Source organism: Oenanthe melanoleuca, chromosome 23, assembly GCF_029582105.1.
Source record: "Oenanthe melanoleuca isolate GR-GAL-2019-014 chromosome 23, OMel1.0, whole genome shotgun sequence".
NCBI lineage: Eukaryota > Metazoa > Chordata > Aves > Passeriformes > Muscicapidae > Oenanthe > Oenanthe melanoleuca.
The window spans coordinates 5,837,054-5,858,856 of NC_079356.1; the positions used below are offsets into that span (position 1 = coordinate 5,837,054).

Sequence of the window (21,803 nt, forward strand, 5' to 3'; positions counted from 1 at the left end):
TACACGTGAAAGAAGCAGTGTTTCATGTGAATATTTAAATTTTCAGCCTAAATTTACCTTGTTGTGGAATATCTGGACATTAAACTACTCCCTACAATGGGGAAAAGCCACTTACACTGATAATTGATTTTTCTTGAAAATCCTTTCCCCCTTCTTCCCTGTCTTGCCACGGGAGAGATGTCAGCATTAAGTGACTTCACCCTGGGCTTGTTCTTGGTGTGTTTGGAAGGGCAGCAGGAATCCTGCTGTAATTCCAAGTGTAACTTTCGGGTTTAGCACCCGAGGAGAGGCAGGTGAGAGCTCCTCCTTGGTGCTGTTTTCTCCCGGGGTTTTTGGGATGTGATGATGTTTTAAATGCACAATTCCTGCGTGTCCTGATGTTCCTGACGTGTCCCTTGTTGCCTTGCAGCCCTCAAGCCCGATGGATCAGATGGGGAAGATGAGGCCTCAGCCCTACGGAGGGAACAACCCCTACACGCAGCAGCAGGGGCAGCAGCAGGGCCACTACCCCGGGCAGCCCTACGGCCCCCAGAGATACCCCATGGGCATGCAGGGCAGGGCACAGAGCGCCATGGGCAGCATCTCCTACGCACAGCAGGTAGGGCTGCCAGAGCTCACAGCCTGCCACAGCTGGGCAGGGGCGTTTCTGCAGGCTGGCTTTTGTGCTACACCTGCACACAGGTGGGATTGATACCCCGGGGAATCCTTGTCTCCAGGAGAGGCGGCGGCAGAGCAGTGAATCCAGCAAGGGAAAAATAAATAGCAGGAGAGGGAGATCCTCTTTCTGCTGTGCTGTGTTGGAGACACAGCTGTTCTTTGCACAAGAAATGACTCCAGGTCAGTTTTGGCTCATTACATGATCCAAGTGGCGCCTGCTGGACTGTTTGCAGGATTCAAAAGGCAGTTTTTTTTGGTTTTTTTTTTTTTTTTTTTTTTGAGCAAGCATTTTTGCCTTTCAATGTTATTTTTGTTGAAGGGTGTTCAGATAGGGATCCCTAAAAACTTAGCTATGATGCCTGTTAAAACTTGATCACTGCCAAGAATAATGTCACACATGAGTGACTTCTGGGAAGTATCTAGGTAGTGGCATTTCCGGAGCATTACTGCACAGATTTGTGAATTCCTACTTCTTGAGCAGGATCTGTGTGTGTGTGTGAGAATCACCTTTGTGACTGGTGTGCCTCCATCTCTCCCTCTGCAGATGCCTCCGTACGGGCAGCAGGGCCCCAGCGCCTACGGGCAGCAGAGCCAGACTCCCTACTACAACCAGCAGAGCCCCCACCCGCAGCAGCAGCAGCAGCAGCAGCAGCCTCCCTACTCTCAGCAGCCTCCCTCGCAGGGCGCTCACCCCCAGCCCTCGTACCAGCAGCAGCAGCAGCAGGCTCAGCCCGCGGCGCCTGCCGCAGCATACCCACAGCAGCAGCAGCAGCAGCAGCAGCCCCCCAGCCCGTACCCGCAGCAGCAGCACGCCCAGGGCCAGCCCTACCCGCAGCAGCAGCAGTCCCAGTCCCCCTACCAGCAGCAGCAGCAGCAGCAGCAGGCCCCGGCCCCCTCCTCGTCGTACACGGCCGCGCCGCCGCCCTCGGCCTACGCCCAGCAGCGCTTCCCCCCGCCTCAGGTAGGGCTGCTCCTGCTCTGCTCCCTCCCTGGGCACTCCCCTGCTCGTGGGGGCAAAGCTGCTGCTCTGGCAGCTAAAATCAGTTTGTTCATTAAACTGTGCTGCAGACTGGGCGGGACGATGGGCAGAGCTTCTGCTGTGGCTCTCAGGTGTGGCAGCCAGTGAAAGGCAAACTTGGCTTTGGGGAGGAGAAACAAAGCTGGCTGGGACCCTTCAGCAAACACTGCAACACGTGCAGGGCACCTTTGGGGAGTGGAAAGTTTGGTTGAGTTGCCTTGTTTGTGTGGTGAGGTGCCTGGGCGAGGCTGGGATGGTGAAGGTGAAAGGCAGAGGGGCAGAGCCAGGACAGGCTGTGATCTGCAGGGTCTGTGGTGAGGGAGGGCTGGAGAGGGGCTGCTGTGGCCTGGAGCTGTGCTCCCAGCTCTGAGCTGCACTCAGGCAGTGTTGCTGTGCTCTGCCTTCCAGCCCTGGGCAAATGAATCTGCCCCAATGTAAGAATATCTCAGATCCCAGCAGAGCCTTTGTTGTATTCCCATCCGTGACATTCTCTTGGTGTGTTTCTTGATGTTTCAGGAGTTATCTCAAGACTCATTTGGGTCCCAGGCATCCTCTGCTCCCTCAATGGCTTCCAGTAAAGGGCAAGAAGACATGAACTTGAATCTTCAGTCCAGACCTTCCAGCCTGCCGGTGAGTGGGGCTGGGCCCAGAGCCATCAAGAGCACAGCAGGAGAAATGAGCACTGGTGGAATTCCAGGTGGAAATGGGAGCCATGGAGGCTGCCTGTGCTTTTTACTAAGTCATTAGCTTCTGGCTTCCCACTGGAGATTGAATGTAATTTACAAAAGTAGTGGATTTGAGAGGGAAGTTTAACCCTGAGTGCTCTGTGTGCAGGTTCTACCTAAAGCTCTTCATTCTGTGAGCTCTGTGTGCAGTGGCTGAAGTACCTGGCTGCTCTCAGAGCAGGCCCTGGCCTCCAGGGACTGTCCTCATTTCTACCTTGTTTTCCTGTTCCTGTGCCCACCCTGGCACTGGTGGTTGGCACTGGAGCACCACTGCCTTTCATGGGATCCTTGTGCTGCTGATTTCAGCTTCTCTGCTCTGGCTGAGCAGTTGGTGAAAACGACAAATCAGTTGGTGTCTGGAGTGAGGGAGATCAGTCCCATGGAGCTCCTGCCTTGGCAGATGGAGAATCAATCATATTTTCTTTGGTGTCCTAAATGTGAATGTGCAGTCACCAGCTGGGAATGAGGCTGGTGCCCAGTGTTCCAGCAGGTTTTGGGCCAGAGTAGTTTAATTTTGTGTTAAAGCATCAAGAAAACAGGGAAGAGTTGGAAGTTTAGGTTAGCTTGCACAAGTTGGTCTGTGCCTCTGGCTTGGAAGAAAAGTTTGGAGCTGCTGAGTTCCAGTTTTGCTGGTAACTTTTGTTCTAACCAGTAGGAAGTGAGTGAGCTTTTATTTTTTTCTGTAGCCACTGGCTAAGTCAGGGCTGGGAGCTGCAGCTGGATTGGCCAGAGGAGTGAGCTGTGTGTGGAACTGAGTTATTTTTGCTCCCAGCAATGAGAACAGCTTTGTTATGAGCCTCTTCAAATAATGCCTTCACATCGTGGGTACAAATTGTCACCCAAAATACAAAATTATTCCAGTTCTGACCACCTAATGGGAGTAGTTGTGGGTTGTTGCTTTTTCTTTCCTCTCCTTTTTTTTTTTTTTTTTTTTTTTCCTTTTGGACCCTGATTACAAAGATTTAATTTGTTCTGATGCCTGGGGGGGAAAAAAAGTATTTTTAAATAGGATGTTTCTTTCTACTCTGGCTCTCCACAAGTTCTTCATGTGACCCATCTTCTGGCAAAGTGAAGGCACTGAAGTAATTGAAGAAATTGCTGCAGCTCAGGAGTCCTTTCAGAGGCCCTTCCTGAGTCCTGCTGATCCCTCTGACTTGCATTATAGGAGTTAGTAACGAGGCTTTGCACAAGTGGCTCCTTCTCAGCACCAAGTGGGAGTTTGTGCTGTACCTTGTGGTTAAATATATTTGGCCCTTTTCAAGTTGTCCCTTCTCCTGAGTAGTCTAAGAAAAGAAATCCATCTCAGCTGCAGGAGTGGAGGAACCTAGAAACAAGGGAATATCTGGTTTTCCTGGCCTTACCACCAAATAATTTGCATTTAAGAAACCATGCAGTCTTTAGCTTACCCAACCCTGGTGTATTTTTGGCCTTTCTCTTCCTTAGTAGGCAAAAAATTTAAAAAAGCAGACTCACTTGTACGTCTTTCATAATTCCTTGTTGTCTCTTTGGGATCCTGTAGGACAAGAGCAGCAGCAGCTGAGAAAGGCTTCAGGGCTGCTGTGGGGTGTTGAAAGCAGCATCTCTGGGATGCTGGCAGCCAAATCCTTGTTTCAGTTTGCAGTGATCAATCAAACACGGGCTTTGGCCTGGGGATGCTCAGGAGCACAAGAGCTCCATGGAAGGGCACTATCAATTTATTTTTATTTTCCTGATATTGCTCAGTCTGTCTAGTTGAGAAAGTTTTATCCTGCTCGGGAGGATTCCCAGATCCCTGTTTTGCCATTATGGATGACTTAGAGGAACAGAGTTTGTTTGTGGGCTTTTAATTTTATTACAGAGTCTTGAGCCCTTTGCCAGGCCTGGTGGGTGCTGTGGAAAAGCTCACTGGGTATCCTGGAATTGGGGTAAATTGTGCCATGCACCATCTTTAATTAAACACAGATCAGCCCCAGCAGGAAAAGGAGTTCCTGCTTTTTAGGTTCTTGGGAAATATTAAATTTATGTGCCCAGTGCCTTTGCAAGTCCTTGGCCTTTACCCATTGACACTGTGCATCAGTGCTCATGGTGGAATTGTAAGCAGTAAAGGGGGAATGTTCCTTTGGTCCACCAGCCTTTCAGGAGGTGCTGACAGGAGGTGTCCTGGCAGGGACATTGTCAAGTTGTTCAGCTCCTGTGGCTGTTTTGGGATATTCCTGAGGAATGTCTTGTGGATTGTTCTGGGTGGGGCCTTCAGGATCCCTTCCAGTCATGACTGTGATGTCATGAACCAAACTTTATCCTGATTAACTAAACTTTCTCCTGATTCACTTTCTCCTGAGCTGAGGGGGCTCCCTGGTGCCTTTTAAAGAGCCCTGCCTCCCTGTCAGTGTCCTGGCTGCTCTCCCTTCCTGTAGCAGGCAAGGTGAGGAATTTCCCTGTAAAATTCACTGCTTCCCTAGGGAGTCTCCATCAGGATTGCAGCCAAACTAAACTTAGATTGCAATTGCACAGGAGAAGTGAAGGATGGTCTTTTGTGTCTGGGTGTAATAGAGGAATAGTAATCCTTGAGATAGATCTGTTTCTCCCAGGAGATTCCCTAGTTCCTTCTCCTCAGCAAAAAAATTCTTCCTGGAGAGTTGTATCCAGTTTATTCAGTGCTCACTTTAACTTTTGAGTCTTGGATTTGGAGGCTGAAGGAGTTAGACATTTCTGGGCAATAAGTTCTGTGTAGCAGCTCTGGGGGAAGCAGCTTGGGGGCTGGGACATCATTTGGGATCAGCTCTGCTGCAGAGTTCTTTGGAGTTTTTGGTTTGTTGGGAGGGATTTTCCCTCTCATTATGGAACATGGGACAGTTTTACACAGAGCAGGGGCTCCACCAGGGGCTCATTCCTTCCCAGCCACAGGAGTTGGCATCTCTGCTGTTTGAGCTTCCAGGCTGGCCCCAAAAGCCATTCATAAACCTGGAGGACAGATTCTGGCAGGGTTTTGGAGGTCTTGGCACAGCAAGGTTATGTTGGAATTTTTGTGACAGCAAATTGGGAAGCTGGGGCACAAGTTTTGGAATTCCCATCCCAGAATGTCCTTAGTTTGGTCAGTGTGCTGGTGAGCCTGAGGGAGAAACCCCTTCCCTGTCCTGGGCAGTTTGTTTTCCTCTTGTAGAGTGGGAATAGTTTTAACCTGAGTATTTTGCTATTTTGCACTGTTGAGAAACTATTTTATTTATTTAGTGATGTTTCACTCTGTTTCATGTATGAATTTTGATCTGAGAAGTGTCCTATCAATGGCAGAGAGGATTTTAACCAGCTGAAAATATTCCTTATCCATGGTTAATTTCTGGATGTGGGTTCTGGCCTTGCAGTGTGGATTTAAGAAAATGAGGTTTTGTTGGGTGGGGAGAGGAATGAGGCTGCTTTGAGCTTTGGCAGAAAAATCTTGTCAGTGAATGTCCCCAGCAGTTGTGGGGTGGTTTTGGTTTGATTATCTCTCCCTCAGCCAGGCAGTTCCTGAGTTTGGACGCTGGAGGTTGTCAGGAAGCACCACTTGGATTTTCCATTCTTTCCAACTGGTCATTTCAGCTGCTCTGGGAGAGCTTGAAGTGGAATAAAGTTGAGCTCTGTCAGCTGCGTCCCCTGACCTGGAAATAATCAATGCAACAGGCTGAATGCAGCAAAAAGCTGTCAGAGCTGCCATGGAGGCAGGGAGGCAGCCTGCTTCCTTAAAATTTCAGTTTGAATGAATCATTTTGACAACATTTTCAGGGGGCAGGGAGAAAGAACCTTTTATAGTTGAATATGCTGGTCACTTCAAACATTCTTTTTTTTCCCCTCTCCTTTTTTCTCTTTCCATATGGGGCTTCCTGCTTCTGTTTGGTTTGTGTTTGGCCTTTTGAGCTTGTCTTACTGCTTGCCTTAGGAGAGGGATTAGCAGTGTGTGCATTTCAAAGCAGGGCAGCACAGTGGATATGCAGATAAAGCCAGCAGCACCCCAGGCTTCCCCAGGAGCACCTGAGGCACTGGCAGTGCAGATCCTGCATTCCTTCAGTGCCATCTGAAGGGTTTTATCCCAGGTTGTGGTGGCAGCAGAAGGTAAAAATGGATTTTTCCTTGTTCAGTGCTCCTCTGCCCAAGGTTTTCTTGCTGTGACTGCGCCCACCATTTCTGCATGGTTCCTTGAGAAGGCTGTGTCGTTTTTTCCAGCTTTTTATATTTTATTTTATTTATATTTTTTATAGTTACATGTGGAGAGCATCTCCAGAGCCACCCTGACCTTCAGCTGCTCCGGTGACACCTTTTCCACCCAGCCCTGCCCCGGGGCTGCCTTGCTGTGTGTCCCTGTGACAATTCTCTCTGCTCCCACCCCTTCCTCGGGGTTTGAGGGGAGCAAACCCCCCCCTGTGCTGGGCTAAACTTCCCATGCTGGGAGCTGCTCCTGCTCTGCCCAGCAAGCATCCCCCGGGAGGAGCCGCACTGCGCTCGGAGCTGGGCTCGTTTCCTGTTTCTATTCTGGTCCACAGCAGCTCAGCTCAGCTTCCTGCCTGAGCCTGAGCCTGAGCCTGAGCCTGAGCCTGCCTCACATTCCCCAAAGCCAGCCCCAAAGCCCAGCCCTTCCCTCTCCCCTCAGCCTCTGGAGCTGCCCTGGCCCAGGATGGGCCCTGCTGTGCTCAGCCCCAGTCGTGCTGGGAGCAGGGAGGTGCTGCAGGGTGGCAGTGCTGCTCTGGGCTCCCAGATGTGCTCCATGCTCTGTCACATGTGTCCCTGTGCTGCTGCAGGGTGGCAGTGCTGCTCTGGGCTCCCAGATGTGCTCCATGCTCTGTCACATGTGTCCCTGGTCAGTGCTGCAGTGACAGTTCTGGTTTGATGTCTCAGATGTCCTCCATGCTCTGACATACGTGTCCCTGTGCTGCTGCAGCATCCAGAGGGTGATCCAGGCTCTGCTGTCCCAGCAGCTCGTGCTGCAGGGCAGGGAGATCAGGTCAGGCTTTCCCCTCCTTTGTGCTGCTGGTTTGGTGTCTCTGCAGACACTTGAAAAGGTGCAGGAGCCTCTTGTGAGTCTGACCTTGGACGTTTGATCCTCACCCTCTTCCCTCTCCACCCAAACTGAGCCCTGCCAGAGGGGGAACCCAAATCAGTCCTGAGTGTTGGAGGTGTATGGTTGGTTTTTATTACAATTTTGTATCTGGAAAGTAGAAGCTTCTATTAAGGGGAAAAAAAAAAAAAAAAAAAAAAAGGCTTTAATTTCCTGAAATGAAAAGTGACATCTCCAGGACTGGGCTGTTGTGGCTCCCTGACCCCGAGGGCAGCCTGGCCTGGGCCAGGTTTCCATGGATGTGTTACCTGCTCTGAACAGGAGGGAGAAGCAGGTCCCTGGTTCTCTCCAGTCCCCCCATCCCACCCAGAGCAGCAGCCCAGGCCTGGCACTGCACACGGCTCTGGATGGAAATGCTTTCCCTGGAGAAGCCCCAGGGCCAAGGGGCCATCCCTGCCTTCCCTTCCTTTCCCACAGGTGCCAGGGCTTTGGGCAGGAGCTGCCAGCTTCCAGCTGTCTCCTGAATCAGTCCAGGATCACAGAGTGGGTTGGAAAGGACCCTAAAGACCATGCCTGAGACCTCAGAAATCTTTTTCTGTCCTAACATCTTCCTCCTGCTTTTTAAGAAATTGATCCTGTCACTGTTGTTTCATTCAGAGCCTGATGAGAATACTAAAAGCTGATTTATCTTAGCATCCAAAGTATTGCCTGAACAGAGGCCTTTTGAATTTTGTAGTGATTTCAGCCTTTTGCCTTTGCTGTTTCCCTTTGCCCACCGTGGCTGGGTGGTTGGCAAGGTGGCACAGTCACATGCTGGGATGACTAAAGAGATGCTTTGGAGTGCCAGTGTGTGGAACATGAGCCTGGAAAGTGCCTCCCAGAGAAGCTGGGGAATGGGAATGTCCTGGCAGAGCAAGGGGAACCTCCTGCCTCCTCCATGATTCTGAGTCTTGTGTGAGCTGGGATTTGTCTTCAGACTTGGATGAGGAGACCTAAAAACCTGTGGAAGGAAAACAGAAGCTCTTTGAATGAGCAGGTCTGTCAGCTGAGCTGCACTCATTTCCCTCTGCCCCTCCTCCAAGAGCAGCCTGTCCCACTGATGCCCTGGAGATCCCTGCATCCCCACACCTCCAGAAATCCAGAGAGCATCCTCTGCTGCTGCTGCCACCTTGTTTCTTCCTGTGCCCAGGACCCTCCTGCCTCTTTCCCACAGCTTGGCTTGGGCTCAGTGTTGCTGCAGGAGCTGGAGGTGTCCCCCTTGTGTGCTGGGACAGCTGAAGTGATGCTGCCCTGTCTGGAAAAATGGGGCATTTTTGTGCTGCCTTGGGTGTTTGATGTGGTACCAGCCTTTGTGTAAAGCTGGGGGAACTTTCCATCATCTGAGCAGCCTCCAAAGGGTTAAATGGGAACTCCTGTGGGGGGTTTTGCTGTTGCATCTCCCAGGTCCTTTGGAGGAGCCCAGCACTTTCTGGGTGGGGATGCTGCCCTTGCACATGGCAGGTTCTCCCTCCAGCGACATCTTGTTCTGTGTGAATCATGTTTCTCCTTCCCTCCTTGGTGCTGCATCCACAGCTCTGAATCTCTGCTCTCCAAAGACGGGGAAGATGAGATTTGCTCGTCTGCTCCATGCTCAGAGCGGGAGGAAAGCCCCCTCGCCCTCCTTCTTTTTTTAATATATTTTATTTTATTTTATTTTATTTGGAGGGGGAAGAGAAGGAGGGATGGCACAGGGTAGGAGCAGGAGATGTGATTAAAGCTCCTGCCGAGGAGATCTGTGGGAGTGGAGTATCGACCTCTGAAAAATCAATGGCTGCTGCAGGGCTCAGCACAGGAATGTGGCACAGCCAGCACTGCCCTGTGTCCTGCTGCTGCTCCAGCCTGTGCCTGCTCCCTGCAGCCAGCCACACTCACCTACATTCACTCTGCATTAGAACAGCAGCTTCTTTCTGCAATCAGAGTGAAATTTCTCGTGTGGCACCGAGCCCCTCCTCCTGCCAGCCTTCCCTTCCCTGCAGTGCAGCTCGAGCCAGCAGCTTCTCCCAGTTTGGCTGAAGCCAGCCTGCAAGAAGGAACTTTTCAGCTTCTGTTTTTGAGCAAGGAAGCTGCACCAATCTCTCTGGCATGTTCCAGTCCCCATCTTAGGTTTGTAATTGTCAGCACTGCTGCCTGAGAGGAGCTGGAACTCCTTGGAAGGGAAGGGAATGCGGACTCTGGAGCAGGAGCTGAAGCCTTGCTGCTCTTACATCACTGCTATTTGTTTTAGTGGGCAGGTGTTTTCCCCTTGAAGGAGTAAAGTCTGGCACTTCCTTCCTCTCTGTGAGGGCTGTGGGGGTGGGTGAGTGGCACGTGGGGACTCCAGGTCCTTGTGGCACACTCGGTTTGGTACCAGCAGCTCCATGGATTTTCTCTAGCTGAACTCAGTTCTAGCTGCTCTCATTTCATCCCTGCTCAGATCAGAGGTCAGACTTGCAGGGACATATCCAAGGGGCCAATCCCAGTAATTTCACTGCAGATAAATCCCTTTGTTCCTTCTGAGTGCTGCTCTTGTCCCACTTTGAAGGAAGATGTCCCCTTTGTGTCCTGTCCAGCCCATACCCACACCAGGGATGGTCCTGGAGGAGCTTTTGGTGCTGGAAGGATGCACTCCTGTCCCTGTCCACAGCCACTGGTGGGAGAAGAGCAGAGTAGGGAGAATGAAGGTCAGCCCTGGCACAAGTGTATGTTTTTGGGATAGGACAGGACTTGGAAAATCTCTGTTCTGACTCTTGATTTGTCAGCTTTGGAGACACTGGATGATAAATCTCTCTGGATGAAAAGTATCAGCTGGGTTTCCACTGGAGCTGAACTTGTTCCCAAGCTCCAGCTCCTGGTTTGTGCTGGGAAGAGGCACAGCAGGAAGGCACTGGGGCTGCAGGGCCCCTCCAGCCCATTCTGTACCACCTGGGCAAAGCTCAGGTTCCTTTGTGGGTGTGCTGGGAGTGCAGCACAGGGAAGTCTCCAGGAGAGAGTGTTCTGTGGAGCATGGCAGGCAGGATTTGTCTGTGCTGCCAAAGGAGGAACAAGTCTATCCATGTCCCCAAAATAGCAGGGAGATCCTGCCAGTCAGCTGTGTGATTGTTGTGATAGAGAGGATTGAGGTATTTTGGGTGTGGAAATAAAGGGGAAGGAAAGGACAAGCTTGTGATTTTTAAATGGTGGTAGTTCTTGAGTAAGTGGAAAAGCAACTGCACAGAAAAAGGGCTTGTAATAGAAAGTGAGTATTTCAATTAGAAGGAAGGAAGAGGCTTTTTCCCTTTCAGAAAGAATTGGGGAATAAATTTAGCCATTGTTCTCTGGCCCTGCTTGTGAGCATCTTCGGGAAACCACTGGCCTTACAGAGTTTATGAACTCCACATGCTCCTCTCAGACCATCATTTCCTTGAGTGCTGTCTGGTGATCTGGTCATTCCCTGCTCCCCCACGTGGAAGGGCCAGGGCTGGGCTGGGCAGGGAGGCTGCAGTCCCTGCTCAGGAATCCCATTTGCTTCCTGGTCAGTCTTCCTGCTTTTCCTGATTCTGGGATGGGCTGGAGCAGAGCTTTGGGTCTCTCTGCTCCTCTGGGATTTTGTTACCCTGATTTTAAGCATTTCTGGTTGTTTCATCTCTCTGTTTGTTTAACAAATGAGCTGTAGCAGATCGAGGGGTGGTGGTTCCTGCTGCCAGATAAAAGAATTTCCAGCACAAACCCCCTCGTGCTGCTTGTGCCAGGACTCACAGCCCCTTTCCTTTGAGGGATGAGCTCCCCTGGCCCCTGTGGGGGCAGATTGTGACTGCAGGGTGGTTCTGCTGTGCTCTGGGGAGGGGCTGTTGCTGCCAGTCCTGTTTGCCAGCCCTGCACTGGCACCAGCCTGGCTTGGGCATCCACAGCAGCTGGAACCGCTCTGCTCCAGGGTCCCCGTGGGCTTCCACTATCAGGTCACAGCCCAAAATAACACTGGGCAGCCTTTCAAGTGAAGAAACTCAGGCTTTGGGGCTGCAGCCAGCCTGGAGTGTGAGATTCTGTGTGAAATAGTTGGAATCCCTCCAGCGTTTTTGATCTGCATGGCAGATGAGCAATAAAATGCATAAAAAACACATTGGGAACACGTGAGGAAATTCTCCAGACCCTGACGTTTCCTTGAGTTGGCAGAGCTGCTGCTGCTGAGCCTCCCCTCCTGTCTGGGCTCCCTGGCTGGGCTGGGCTGTGCTGGGGAGGGAAGGGGAGAGCCCTTCTGCTGCTGCCCTGCTTCCAGCTCCTCCTGATGCTCTGTGGGAGGCAAATAAAACCTCTTGGGCTTCATCCAGAACCCCCTGACAGCAGCAGGTCTCCATTATTTCCACCAGGTTTTGTTGTTTTTAAAGGCTGCTCTGCTGTGTCTGCTCTGAAAACAGGCTGGAGGGAGAGGCAGGGATTTCCTTTTGCCCTGGTTTGGGGGTGTCAGAGCTGGGGGTGTTCTTTAGGTTTGATTAACCTGTGGTGCCCTGGTGCTTGACACCCTGGGAGGGAATGTGATGGGAGGAAAGCAGCTCAGCCATTCCAGTCCATGTTTTCTCCTTCCCCTTGCAGGAGTTTCCCTTCTGAGCAGCTCAGTCCTGCTGAATAACACACTCAGAAAATGCTGCTGTGCTGGCAGAACCCTTCTTTGCTGGGAAATGACTTTATTGTTGGAATTCATAAAACTTACATGTCTTTGGAGGTGGAACTCACTTCAGGAGTTACTTGATTTTCACAGTCCTGTTTCAGCTGATGTCCCAGCAGCTGGGGAAGGGGGATGTGTAATTCACTTTAAACTCATTTGAACTGATCATCTGGGGGCCTGGTGCTCAGCTGAAGCTCTGCTGTTCCCCTGGGGGTCCCTCAGGGGGTGTCAGCAATGCACAGGGTGCAGCCCCCCAGCACCCACCTGCTTCATTAAAATGGGATGTTTTTAAATACTGAAAGTACTGAAGCATTGATACCCAGGCAAGGTCGAAGACATGAGCTCTGCAGATTGTTATCTGCTTCTCAGGAGTTAATTTTCAAACTGTTTTTAACATTCCTTCATTTCATGTCTTGCAGATATTTTCGTGTCTGGCATTTCCAAGCCTTGCCCTCCCAGGCTGCCCAGTTCATGTAGACTATTGCCCAGGCCATGGAGCAGTGACCTCCACACATCCCCAGCTCCTTCCACCCAAAATCTTCTCTCTTGCCTCTTGGAGAAGCACTTACCCAGATAAAGGAAGGAAACTCCCATTTCACCTTGCACACTTACTCTCTGTCTGTTCTTTCATGCCAGTATTTGTCTCAGGTGCACATTTTTAATGTGGTTTTTTTTTTCCTTTGAGTCTAAAAGCCTCTCATCTCTGCAGCCCAGGCACTGCCCCTCTGCTCTCGGGTTTAAGTGCTCTGAAATCCCCAGCACCAGGAGCTTATGTGATGCACAGTTCCAGAGCTGGAAATGGATTTGGCCTTCAGCTTCATTTCAGTGATGAGGGAAAGTGTTTGGATGCACTTGGTGATTCAAACTGAAACTACCTTCATTGACGGGACAAGGCAGTATTTCCATCCTGTTGTAGGCTGGACTGAACTGGTTTCTGGCATTCTGATCCCTTCATGGGTTCTGGGGGAATCTTTGTGTGTCTTGTACCAGTGGCTGCAGTTGGGTGTAGTAAATCTGTGTTTTGCTCTTGATTGTTTGTGTTGGTTGATGCTTTTTAATGCAAAATGTCGGAAATAATGTCTCTGTACTCCCACTTCAGATGGTTTCCACAGTAGGAATGTGGGATTTGTCAAAGTTGTCCAGGGAAAAACACCCAAATAGCTGCATAAAGGAGCAATGCTTTTGATGTTACAATAGGAAAATAGTGAAAATTGCAAGAGATCTCAGACACTATTTTTAGGCTTTTTCTGCAGTTTTTTAGCTTTCATTGAAATAAAACAAAGCCTTTTTTTTTCCCTTAGGAAGATAATACTTGAGCAGTAAGCAAATATACCTCAGAGACTGTGGTGCAGGAAATGAGCTCTCCAACAGGAGCAGTAATGGAAGGGGAGGGAGGACACGCTCTCACTAAATGATCCCACCAAGTGTCTGGGCTCTGCAGCTCCAGTGTAACACTTGCCAGCATTTGTTAGAAGCATTTTGTTCAAATTCCATTAAAACAGAGGAAATTGCCACACTGAAGGTGGTGCTGAGGCCAGCTCTGCCCTCTGAGTGTGCCTGTGCCACGGGGGGATGAGGTGCTGGGTGTCACCCGTGCTGGCTTTTCTTCCTCCACAGTTCCACTTGTCCATGACTGCACGTCCTGGGTGTGCTGTCAGAGCCTTGCCACAGCCCCTGGCAGCAGGTGGTGGCTGGGAGGGCTCTGCTCCCCAGTTGTGAGTTGCAGTTCTGGTGTTCCAGGTCCACCTGCACTGCCAGAGCTGGGAAAACATTCCCTGAGCTGCTGCTGGAGCAGGAGTTGTGCTGTCAGTGTAAATGAAACCAGGGTGTCCAGGTGATTTATCAGCTGCCTCGGCCTTTCTCTGTGGGGTTTAAATGAGGTTGGCTCTGCTTGTGCTGTTCAGCTGAGTTCTGTGCAGGGAGAATGACCTGGGATTCCCTCAGGGCTCACCCAGAACCCTTCTGATCCAGAGCTGATTGCTCTCCAAGACTTAGGAAGGGTAAGTGAAGTCCTGGTAAGCTTTGGCCTCCACATCTTCACCTGCCGTGATCCTTTGAACCTCTGGCAGAGATTTTATCTAATCCCTGGAACAGTTACAACTCCCCAGCTTTCTGTTCAAACACTGCCACTTCCTCTGGGCTGCTCCTGCCTCCCCGAGTGCAGGCCAGGCTGAGCAGCTGCTGCTCCTTGTTCCCAACCAGCCAGCACACTTGGGCACGCTGGATCTGCACATCACTCCTTGGAATTGTCCCCATTTCCACAACTGCCAGCTGGGTTTGATGCTGTTGCTTTGCTGCTGTGGCAATTGGAGGTTTCAGCTCTCCCAGGCTTTTTGTGCTTTTCTTCTCCAAGGTGAATGCATGCAGGAGGAAGGGTGTTTTCTAGCCTTGCCTTCGAGAAAAGCTCAACTTTACAGGTTGATGCAGTAACTGCTAATTTTTGCTGTCTTTGAAGAAAGGGAAGTGGGAACCCTGAAGAGTATTTTATGGTTTTCTTTTAAATCTCTGTTTAGTTTGTTTTTATCCATCTCAAGTGAGTAGTTTCCCAGCTCATAGGAGGTTTATGAATTAATTATGGTGAGGCAGGAGTTTTCTGTCTTTCAGAGGCTGAGCCACGTTTCCCTTCCAAGCCATGATCACATGGACTGTCTCCTGTGTTTGCACTTTTACGTGTGCTGTTGATGCATTCTTTAATTTCCCACCTCTAAACTGAATTAAAAGCAGCAAGGAGGAGAATTATCCAGTTGTTTGGGCAAGCAGCAAACCAACACAGGGGCTCCTGGGTTCAGACTTCAGTCTGCAGCAGCCTTTGGTACCAGCCAGAGCCCAGTGACTCCTGTGTGCAGCGTGCCCAGGGACAAACGGTGTGTGAGATAAGTGAGACCCCGTGGCTCTGGGATTTCTGACGTGTTTCTGTGCCCTGCAGGACCTGTCTGGTTCCATAGATGACCTGCCCATGGGGACAGAAGGAGCCCTGAGCCCTGGAGTAAGCACATCAGGGATTTCCAGCAGCCAAGGAGAGCAGAGTAACCCAGCTCAGTCTCCTTTCTCGCCACATACCTCTCCTCACCTGCCAGGCATCAGAGGACCCTCCCCCTCCCCAGTTGGATCTCCAGCCAGCGTTGCTCAGTCCCGCTCCGGCCCCCTCTCCCCTGCTGCAGTCCCAGGTAACCTCTCACCCCTCACCTTTCTCCTCTCACCTGTCACTTCTCTCTCCTCTCACCTCTCTCCTCTCTTCTCTCTCCTCTCTCTCCTCTTACCTTTCTCCTCTCTCCTCTCTCACCTCTGGCTCTGCTGGGGCTGGACTCTGGTGCCCAGTAGAGAAGAGCAGCCCATTGTCAGCACTGTGTGGTCTCTGAGCTCCTCTGAGCTCGTTGGTTGGTGTGAGAGCTCTACAGCTGCCCAGGACTGGGTGGGTGCTGCTGGCCCAGCAGTGCCCCTGCCCCAGCCTGATGTGAGCACTGTGGTTGCTGTTGCTCCTCGCTGTGGCCACCCTCCCTTTGTCCTGGGGTGCTTTGGGGTGCTGGGATGTGGCTCTGCAGCCTGCAGGGGCTGTGCAGAGCAGCTGCTGATGCTCTCTGTGCTTTCTGTGGCCCAGGCAATCAGATGCCTCCCCGCCCTCCCAGCGGGCAGTCGGACACCATCCTGCACCCCTCCATGAACCAGGCGAGCATCGCGCAGGACCGAGGTGGGTCACTGGGCACTGGGCCCTGCTCACTGCTCTGGGGGTTTGTTCAATCACCTGGCCTGGGGATGTGCATTCTGTGGGAGAGAGCACTGGAAACTGCCCCAGGGTTACAGACACCTTGCAGTAAATTCAGCTGTTGGTGGCTGTTTGGCCTCTGAATGTTCCATCCAAACTTTGGCTTCTAAGATGTTTTCTCTGGTTTCTTAGCAGCTTTCTTTAAGCTTCAAAACAAGGGGTGCTCACAAAAATATTGTGTGCCTTTCCCCTAAAAGAAAGTAATATTTTGGGGGGGAAAATGCATGTAAAATTTCAGCTATCCTGGCTGAAGGTATAGAGTTGTCACCCTGAGAAAACAAAACAAGTGAACAAATACCAAAAACAAGAAGCCCCAAGGATTTGCAGAGCTGTGCTGGCTTCTGCTGTGACACTGAGGGATTTTTTTTTCTGGCTAAAACAGGAAATTGGATCTGTTATCTGCTCAGATAACACTGGCTCCTTAATGCAACCACTACAATGTGTCCAGGCTGTTGCTGGAAAGATTTTGTCAGCACAGGGGGCTGGTGCAAGTGTGAGCTGTGGCAGCTCTGGATGCTTTGCACTAATGTTCTCCCCCTTTCTCCCTCCTGGTGTGCAGGCTACATGCAGAGGAACCCCCAGATGCCCCAGTACAGCTCCCCCCAGCCCGGCTCGGCGCTGTCCCCCCGGCAGTCCTCGGGGGCACAGATGCACGCGGGCATGGGGCCCTACCAGCAGAACTCCATGGGCAGCTATGGGCCCCAGGGCGGCCAGTATGGACCTCAAGGTGGGCACAGGGCCAGCACAGGCCTCTCTCTGTCCTCCTGCCTTCTTGGGGCTCCCAGAGAAGCTGTGGCTGCCCCATCCCCGCAGGTGTTCAGGGCTGGGTTGGAGCAAGCCAGGATGGAGGAAGATCCCTGCCCACGGGATGATCTTCAAGGTCCCTTCCAAACCACTCCATGATGAATGATTGGATTTGTCCCCTCTTAATCTGTGGGTGATACCAGAGCTTTGCTCCTGTTGGGATTGATGGAATATGTGGCTTTCAGGGATAGCTGTACTTCTAAAAGTGGGATTCTTCCTCCTGTATTAGGAGTAAGCAGGTTGTGCCTCCCATGTAACTGTGACAAAGGGATGGCTCTCTTTGGAGAGGGAGGTGATGAAGTGGTGCCTGTTTTGGGAAAGCGTAATGTGGGCTTTTCCATCCTGTCCTGGACCATTTAGCTCTCTGTGCTGGGTTGAGGTTTGGGAGAGTTTCAGGCAGCCTCCAAATCGATGTTGTTACTTGGCTGTGTCAAAACACATTTTTTGTGGCTTATATCCAAGTACTTTGACTTTGTGTTGAGGTGCGAACACTCCCCCTCATCTCCGTGTGCAATCTTTAAACATTTGCTGATAGAAGCATCCCAGGGTGATCCAGGCTGGTGGAAGCTTCCCAGGGTGATCCAGGCTGGTAGGAGATTCCCATGGGTGATCCAGGCTGGTGGAAGCTTCCCAGGGTGATCCAGGCTGCTAGATGATTCCCAGGGTGATCCAGGCTAGTGGAAGATTCCCAGGGTGATCCAGGCTGGTGGAACATTCCCAGGGTGATCCAAGCTGGCTGTGTGACCCTGCTGCCCCTGCTCTCTCCCCAGGTTACCCCAGGCAGCCCAACTACAACGCCATGTCCAACGCCAGCTACCCCGGCGCGGCCATGGGGGGCAGCATCAACCCGCAGCTGCACGGGCAGAGCGCGGTGCCGCCCTACAGCGGGCTGCCCCCGGGCAGGATGGCCCACGGGGCCATGGGCAGCCGGCCCTACGGGCCCAACATGGGCAGCATGCCCCCCCAGGTGGGCAGCGGGATGTGCCCCCCGCCCGCCATGAACCGCAAGGCGCAGGAGGCGGCGGCTGCTGCCATGCACGCGGCGGCGGCCAACTCCATCCAGAACAGGTACGGGCACGGGGGGCAGGGGGAGCCAAGGGGCTGCCAGGGACTGCCAGGGGCTGGGGCAATGCCCACAGGGGCTTCTGGGGGAGCCTGTCCTTCCTGGGGGTCTGTCTGTCCTTCCCAGGGTCTGCCAACTCCATCCAGAACAGGTACGGACATGGAGGGGCATGGGGCTGCCAGGGAGCTGCCAGGGACTGCCAGGGGCTGGGGCAGTGCCCACAGGGGCTTCTGTTCCTCCTTGGGGTCTGTCTGTCCTTCCTGGGGGTCTGTCCCTCCCAAAGGTTGGTCCATCCTGGAGGTCTGTCCCTCCTGGACCTTTAGTTCTCAAGGGAAGTGTTAAAGGAAGAGGGTAAAGCCTGCAGGAGCTGTGTTGGAATGCCCAGAGCAGCTGTGGCAGTGCCCCACCCCTGGCAGTGCCCAAGGCCAGGCTGGACATTGGGCCTGGAGCATTTGGGACAGTGGGAGGTGTCCCTGCCCATGCAGGGGTAGAACAGGGGATGATCTTTAGGGTCTGTCCAACCCAAACCATTCAAGCACTCTGTACATAATTTATGACACACTGAGAGAATTTTTAATGTTCGTAGGTGAAATTTTTTAACTCTGAGATCCCTTCAGTTGTTTTTGCATTTTGATTTCTGGCCTTCTCTGTTCCCTGGGTGATTTGGAGATGCTGCCCCTAAATCTAGCAGCCACCCAGCTGTGTCTGATCCAAGACACTGCTTGTCCAGTGTCAGGAACTTCTTCCTTTTAGGGCCTTGATGAGCAGCTGTGGGAAAGGAGCTGGAATTCAGCTCTGAACTCTGCACTATTTTCTGTGGTTGTTTTTTCCTCTATTGCCCATTTCAGAGTAGGTGTGTGTGGCCTACCAGGATGCCATGGGAGCCATGAACGTGCTCCTGAATTGGGTTCTCCCAGAACTGGTGGATGTATTTGTTGTCTGACTGGACACTGCTCTTTATCCCCACCTGAGGTTGCTCCTGCAACCTCCTGCTTTTACCTGGGGCTGCCAAGCTCAAATTCCCAAACCCCAATAAGGGCACCCAAGCCTGATCCTTTGGGGAAGAAGTTTGAGCCACAGTTGTGTGGGAGGTTTGAAATACATGGAAAACAGCTCTCCAACCCAGGCCATTCCATGATTCTAGATCCTACTCTCACTTCACTGCCCAGGGCTGCAGAGTCTGCAGGTTAAAGGCATTTTAACAACTGAAATGAGCCTCAGTTTGTGGGTGTTGGAGAACAAAGATGAAGGGCGAAACTGGTCAGAGGTCAAGTCCCACTTTCCAAAGGGTTTGCATCCTCTTTTCTCTTAAGTGTGACTTTACAAGAGCACCTGATCTTTGTTCTTCTCTTGGAAAAATGGTTTGGGGCAAGTCACTTCTCCATGTCCTTTTTAGGTTTCTTTTTGCAAAACTGCTTCCTCAGAAGGTGTTTTCCTAGTGCTTAATATGTGGAATAAATGTCTGTTCCTTGCCTCCTCTAGGCCTCCTGGTTATCCCAACATGAATCAGGGGGGAATGATGGGCACTGGACCTCCCTATGGGCAGGGAATTAACAGCATGGCTGGCATGATAAACCCCCAGGGCCCACCTTACCCCATGGGGGGCAACATGGCCAACAACTCTGCAGGTAAGCCAGAGCTTCAGGGTTTCACTGACTTCATTGCATTGGAAGGAGAACCAGTGTTAAAGGTTCCTTTAACTCCCCAGGGATGGCAGCAAGCCCTGAAATGATGGGACTGGGGGATGTCAAATTAACACCTGCAACTAAAATGAACAACAAGGCAGATGGGACGCCCAAAGCAGAATCCAAGTCAAAGGTAAAATGTTCTGGGTTTTGTTTTCATTGACTCCCATCCTCTTCAGCATCCAGGGAAATAAAGCCGTGTGTTGTATGTTCTCTTGGATTGAGCAGTGTGAGAGATGGAGGGGAGCTTTTCCCAGTCCTATGGGAGTAATGGATTTCACTTGGAAAACAAACTGGGTATTAGGAATTATTACCTGCCACAGTGAAAGTGCCAAAAGCAGTGTAAACAAACCTGAGTTTGCTGGTGGAGTGGGCCTGGAGCAAGCCAGCTCTCAGCTGGGACGTGGTAACTGAAGTGTTGCAGTTGTTTCACAAACAAACCTCTTACTAATCCTGTGTTAAAGCCAGAAGAGGGAGGCAAACAAGTTCTTCAGGGAGTGTTTTCCTTTGCATTGCTGCTACCAGTTTCAAAAGAACCACCAAAAAAGCAGTTTCTGAGCCCTTGGTCTCCTCCTTTGCTACCTGGAGGAAAACAAATGCTCAGCAGGTTTGATCCCTGTGCCAGCAGCAGGAAGATCCAGGAGATCTCTCACATCTGCTCCTGTGTTCTGGCACCTGCCTCTTATTTATGGCAAAAGAGAACTTGCATGCTCTTGGCCAGAAATCAGGGCTGCTCTGTCCTGGTCTGTGCAGTGGAAGGATTGTCTCACGTGCCATGAACACATTCAGTTTTGGGTCTAGGGTTCACCTGGGAACAGGGTTCAGCAGATTTGAGGAGCACCTCTATTCAGGAGCTCATTTCTAAGTAAGGGTTTGGAATGCCAGAGCAACCTTTGCCTCTGCTCCAGGTGGGGAAGGACACGAGATAGGGACAGCATGGGAGGGAGCAGGGCCAGGATTCCACCTGGGACCTGGAGCAGCTGCAGTGCTGCTGCTCAGTCCTGATCTGTCTTTCCTTCTCCCAGAAGTCCAGTTCCTCAACTACCACCAACGAGAAGATCACCAAACTGTACGAGCTGGGCGGGGAGCCCGAGAGGAAGCTGTGGGTGGATCGGTACCTGGCCTTCACTGAGGAGAAGGCCATGGGCATGACCAACCTGCCAGCTGTGGGCAGGAAGCCCCTGGACCTGTACAGGCTCTACATCTCAGTCAAGGAGATTGGGGGATTGACTCAGGTCAGTGACCCCAGGCAGGGCACAGAAATCACTTTTGTGGCCAGATGTGAGCCATGACTTTCCATTCAGCCACGTTTTATCTGTGTTTTAGTTCTGTAAATAAAGCCCAGCACCCACCACTCACTTAAAAGTGAGCCAGATCCCTGCTCTGCCTCTGTCTGGGGCCAGATCCAATTCCAGCCCTTGTCCCCTGCTTTGTCCAGTGCAGAGTTTGGTGACACTGTCTTTGTTTTTGCATCTGGCTGTCAGCTGACCTCATGATTGATTTGATTTGCAATCTGCCCCTGTAAATCCGAGTTTTCTCTAGGTGAAAAGGGAGTTGAGCAGTTTTGGGCTTGCTCTGCTTAGCCCTGACTGCATCCCTTGTGTGAGCTGGGGAGGGTCCATGTCTCCTCCTGGAGGAGGCACAGCTGGGATCTGGAGTTCAGAGCCTCCTGTTTGCTTGTGCAGGTCAACAAGAACAAGAAGTGGCGTGAGCTGGCCACGAACCTGAACGTGGGCACGTCGAGCAGTGCAGCCAGCTCTCTGAAGAAGCAGTACATCCAGTGCCTGTACGCCTTCGAGTGCAAGATCGAGCGCGGCGAGGATCCCCCTCCCGACATCTTCGCAGCTGCTGACTCCAAGAAGTCCCAGACCAAGATCCAGCCTCCATCTCCAGGTGAGGCCAGAGCCTGGTTCCAGGTGTGCAGGGGATGTGTAGGCAGGTTCTCTCCAAACTGCCACAAAAGCCTCAGCTGTTCTCTGCTTGTGTAGGAGAAAAATGTTTTGGGAATGAGACTGGGAGGGAATTGGGCTTCTTGGGATAGTTCAGTTTTGTGTGTCCAAGCTCTGGACTAGGCTTGAGAAAAAGAAAAACCTAAAAAATACACACACACAAACACAGACACACCTCTGCTTGCTGCTGCATCTCTGCTGGTGAGGATCTGGTGGAGAGAGAGCTCTGGAGTTTCCCTGCAAGGAGATCCCCAGAGCAGCCCCTGTCCCTGCTCCTGTTTGGGGTCCCCCTGCAGAGGCTGTGCTGGTTTGGGTCTTGCCAGTGGTACCTGCTGGGAGCAGAGGCTGTGCACTCACCTTGCTCAGCATTCTGCTCTCAGCCCTCAGCAGGAGCCAGGGGGGAATTTCTGAGGCTCTGAGCACTGCAGGTCTGTGACAAGCTGGGTGCTTTGGGAATCAAGCCCTTTGAAATGAATC

General features: G+C 51.7%; 1 protein-coding gene across 2 annotated transcripts in view; it reads left to right on the plus strand.

The window, feature by feature from the left end:
* ARID1A (AT-rich interaction domain 1A) overlaps nucleotides 1-21,803 on the plus strand; it is a 53,907-nt gene that overhangs the window by 21,844 nt on the left and 10,260 nt on the right. The window contains exons 2-12 of one of the 2 annotated variants that reach the window (XM_056509235.1): nucleotides 410-598; nucleotides 1,202-1,618; nucleotides 2,192-2,305; nucleotides 14,989-15,229; nucleotides 15,661-15,750; nucleotides 16,385-16,552; nucleotides 17,400-17,697; nucleotides 19,175-19,320; nucleotides 19,401-19,510; nucleotides 20,406-20,612; nucleotides 21,063-21,270. In XM_056509235.1, the coding sequence (XP_056365210.1) occupies nucleotides 410-598; nucleotides 1,202-1,618; nucleotides 2,192-2,305; nucleotides 14,989-15,229; nucleotides 15,661-15,750; nucleotides 16,385-16,552; nucleotides 17,400-17,697; nucleotides 19,175-19,320; nucleotides 19,401-19,510; nucleotides 20,406-20,612; nucleotides 21,063-21,270 (2,188 nt within the window). Of the gene's footprint in view, nucleotides 1-409; nucleotides 599-1,201; nucleotides 1,619-2,191; nucleotides 2,306-14,988; nucleotides 15,230-15,660; nucleotides 15,751-16,384; nucleotides 16,553-17,399; nucleotides 17,698-19,174; nucleotides 19,321-19,400; nucleotides 19,511-20,402; nucleotides 20,613-21,062; nucleotides 21,271-21,803 lie in introns of both variants that reach the window. The other variant, XM_056509234.1, reaches the window with a different exon arrangement.